Below are 3575 nucleotides of genomic sequence, written 5' to 3' on the forward strand. Positions count from 1 at the left end.
TCAACAACAATTACAATTTGTTCAACCACCACCACTACCATTTCAACAACAATTACAATATCAAAACATGAATACATATTATTCACAACAACAATTTCCTATTAACCAACAACAATTTCCTATTAACCAACAACAATTCTTTTCACAATCACAACAACAACTACTTCCATACATACAACAACATTTAACACAACCGACTCTTGAAAGCGTACCTGAAACACAACCTGAGACCGAAAAACAAAAAGCTAAACGAAAGGGAAAATAGTAGCCGAAGGAAGTGAAAAGCCGAAACGTCAAGTTATGCATTGGACTCCTGAAGAAGAAGAAATTTTGGCCGAATGTTGGCTCGATGTGACGGAAAATCCGAAAATAGGAACCCCACAATCGGCCGATTCGTTTTGGAATACGGTTGTAGACAACTATAATCAACTCGCTGATCGCAAAAGAAACAACGATCAAATAACCGGGAAATGGGCGAAAATGTCAAGAGATATCAAAGCTTTTATTGGTATTTTACAATCAATTAAAAAGAAATTGGCGAAGTGTAACTAATGACTCGGATGTCATTGAAGCGGCGCATGAAGAATATTGGAGGCGTCAAGCTATTCCTTTTACGCATTACAAAGCAAGGCAAGTACTTCGTAATTGTCCGAAGTTTTGTGCCCCAGAAGGCGAGCTTCCTCAAATTGATCTGCAACGCGAGCTTCCTCAAATAATGTTCCTTTTCAATTGCTCTTTACGACTATTGCCTTGGTAAAATTGAAACCTCCTGTTTAGTTTGATTACTTGTTTTCAATGATTGATTATTATTTGATTACTATTGCCCTGTTTATAGTATACATAAAAGAGTTTTTTTTTTTGACGGTTATAATGTTGGAATGGATTTCAAAATTTCCATATTTTTTTTTGATCTAAAAGTTTGATTATTTCTAGTCATTCTATTAATTTTGGTGTTTTGAAGTTTTATCATTGGGTGATGGTTATTAGTATATGTTGGTTTTGGAAGATTTCCTAAGAATTTAATGTTTGGTTGAAGACTATGAAGAGGCATCATAAGCAGTACAATTTTATTATGTTTTTTTGATGGTTTTACTTTTGTGAGTCAAAGTGCAAAGGTGATGAATAATTGGTACAGTAATTGGTAGTATATGTTTGGTTATTTTTGCCATATATGTAAAGCCTAACTAGCTTATGGATGGTACTGCATCAACTTTGGATACATCAAGAAAATAATAAGTTGAAAATGATGTATTCCATTCTATTACTACTATATATAATAGCTATAGCCTATATGTTCTACTGATCAAAAAGATATTAATTCTATCTTGGCACTAAAAAAGTAGAATTCAATGTACTGATTTTACTCGTTGGTAGATTTGAATTTGATTGATTTCTATGATGCATATTTGTTTATTGTTTATTTGAAGTCATTTGTAGATGCAACTTTATACATCAAGATGATTGTAGTGTCTGTCATGTTTCTATCTGGCAGCCTGAACTCACAACTTCCAATCAACAGATTAATTTTGATTCTATGGTTTCAAGCACTGGTACGATTTACATATTTATATGTTGTTGGTCGATCAAGTCATTCAACTGAATGTTTTAATGTTATGAGTGATGTTGGCTTTTGGTGTTCGTTAAAGGTGACCACTCTGTTTCAAATGTTCCGGGTAGATTGGGATCAGTAGATGCTGGAGGTATTATATTTTACTTATCTTTTGCAAGTATCCTTAGAGGGCTCGTATCGGTACCGACCTTGTGTCCGTGGTTGGCAAAATCACCCAACGACGCCGATATTAGCATACAGCGGCGGTACCAGGATATTTTTCACCGGGGGCAAAAAAAGTTTAAAACCGTAGCAATTTTTTTGGCAAAATATGGAGGTTTTGGGACAAAAAATGGAGATTTTTAGGCAAATTATGGAGGTTATTTGAAGGTTTGTGGGCAACATTTAAAGGTTTTGGGGTAAAATTTGGGGATTTTTGGGCAAAATTTGAAGGTTTTGGGGCAAAAAAAAATCCACCGGAGGCAAAGTCGAAAAATCCAAAATTTTTACACTGAAAATAGCAAATCCACTTGGGGGCGGCTGCCCCCGCTTGTCCCTTCATAAAATCTCCCCTGTTAGCATACCGCCGTTGGGTCCGTGGTTGTATCCCTTCCTCCAAATTTTTGTTGCATGGAAATTTCGATCACGGATCAACCTCCTATTTTGTGAACGTTAAACAATCAAACAGATATATATTTGAACGTTATATATATACACTTTCTTTAAATTGTGGATATATATACTCCCGTACATATACATACTAAGCAAATATATATACACTGCAATCAAAATAAATAAAAATAAAAAAAACACACACACAAACATAAAGCAAAAAAATTCAAAGAAAATCCAGTTTTCTCAAATTTCAACATCAAACTCATGGGTCGTTTAACTGTTTCGATGAATGTTTGGCACGAGGGAGAACTTAGCGAAGACTGGAAGATGTACCTGGACGGGCAGTGTAAGTCGTTCGAGTCACTCGATATCACCTACTGGGACACGGGGCGTTTGTTCGACTACATACGCGAAAATGTTGATTTCGAGGCCTCGGATTTTGCGTACTGTGATCCGGAAACCGATAAGTTCGAGTTTCTCACGACCGAAAAAGAATGGCATGAAATTGTCGGGAGAGCCAAACTCAAATGCGACCCAATCGAGTTGTATTGTATTGGTATTTGGACCTGACAATTCTGCGTTCGACCTCATCCTCACTACCTGCACAATGGTAGCGATTCGGGACACGTGAGTGACGACACGATCGGGTCGTATTGAACTTTTTTTTAGGAATTTGCAATGTTTTTTTAGGAATTTGGGATTTTTTTTTATTTACCTACTAGGAATTTGTAATGTTTTTTTTCTATTATTTTTAGGAATTTGTAATGTTTTTTTATTATTTTTAGGAATTTGTAATTTTTTTTTTTATTTTAGAAATTTGTAATGTTTTTATTTTTTTATTTTTAGGAATTTGTAATGTTTTTTTAAATAAAATGTTTATTTTAGGATATTAAATTTTATATATAAGTAATAATAATATATAAGTTTAATATAAAATATAGAGGTGGGACCAAGTGATGGGTACGTCATGGTTATTAGCTGTTTAGTGGTTGGTTAGTGATGGAAAGAAGGTGCTAATGTGGCGCTGATGTGCCAGTCAGTGATCCCATGTCGGTATGTCATGGTTAAGAGTGCTCTTAGAGTGCTGCTAAACTTCTACGTTTCATCATTTTCTGTCGTCGTTTATCTTCTTTTTGTGACATTGTTGTTGGCTATACATGAATTTGTGCTTGCATTTTCTGAATAGTGTACAGGTTTTTTTTTTTTTTTTTTTTTTTTTTTTATTATGGTTAATGTTGAGTTTCAACATATGTTGAAGGTGATAACGAATTTGTTTTTATACATTCCTTTGATTGTATTTTATGTGTCTATTGATTCATTTCATAAGCTTTTCTACTTAACGAAAAAGTATTTTTAAAACATTCTGTTATTTATGTTTTTTTCTTAGACTGTGTATGTTAGTTTTTTAGTA

General features: G+C 34.1%; 1 protein-coding gene across 1 annotated transcript; it reads left to right on the forward strand.

Moving 5' to 3' along the window:
• Positions 1–300: 300 nt before the first annotated feature.
• On the forward strand, positions 301–757 carry LOC139849804 (uncharacterized). The gene is made up of 2 exons (XM_071839426.1): positions 301–508; positions 573–757. The coding sequence occupies exons 1-2, from the start codon at positions 301–303 to the stop codon at positions 755–757; spliced, it is 393 nt and encodes a 130-aa protein (XP_071695527.1).
• The last annotated feature ends 2818 nt before the right edge of the window (positions 758–3575 follow it).

The sequence above is a fragment of the Rutidosis leptorrhynchoides genome, chromosome 5 (genome assembly GCF_046630445.1).
Source record: "Rutidosis leptorrhynchoides isolate AG116_Rl617_1_P2 chromosome 5, CSIRO_AGI_Rlap_v1, whole genome shotgun sequence".
Taxonomy (NCBI): domain Eukaryota; kingdom Viridiplantae; phylum Streptophyta; class Magnoliopsida; order Asterales; family Asteraceae; genus Rutidosis; species Rutidosis leptorrhynchoides.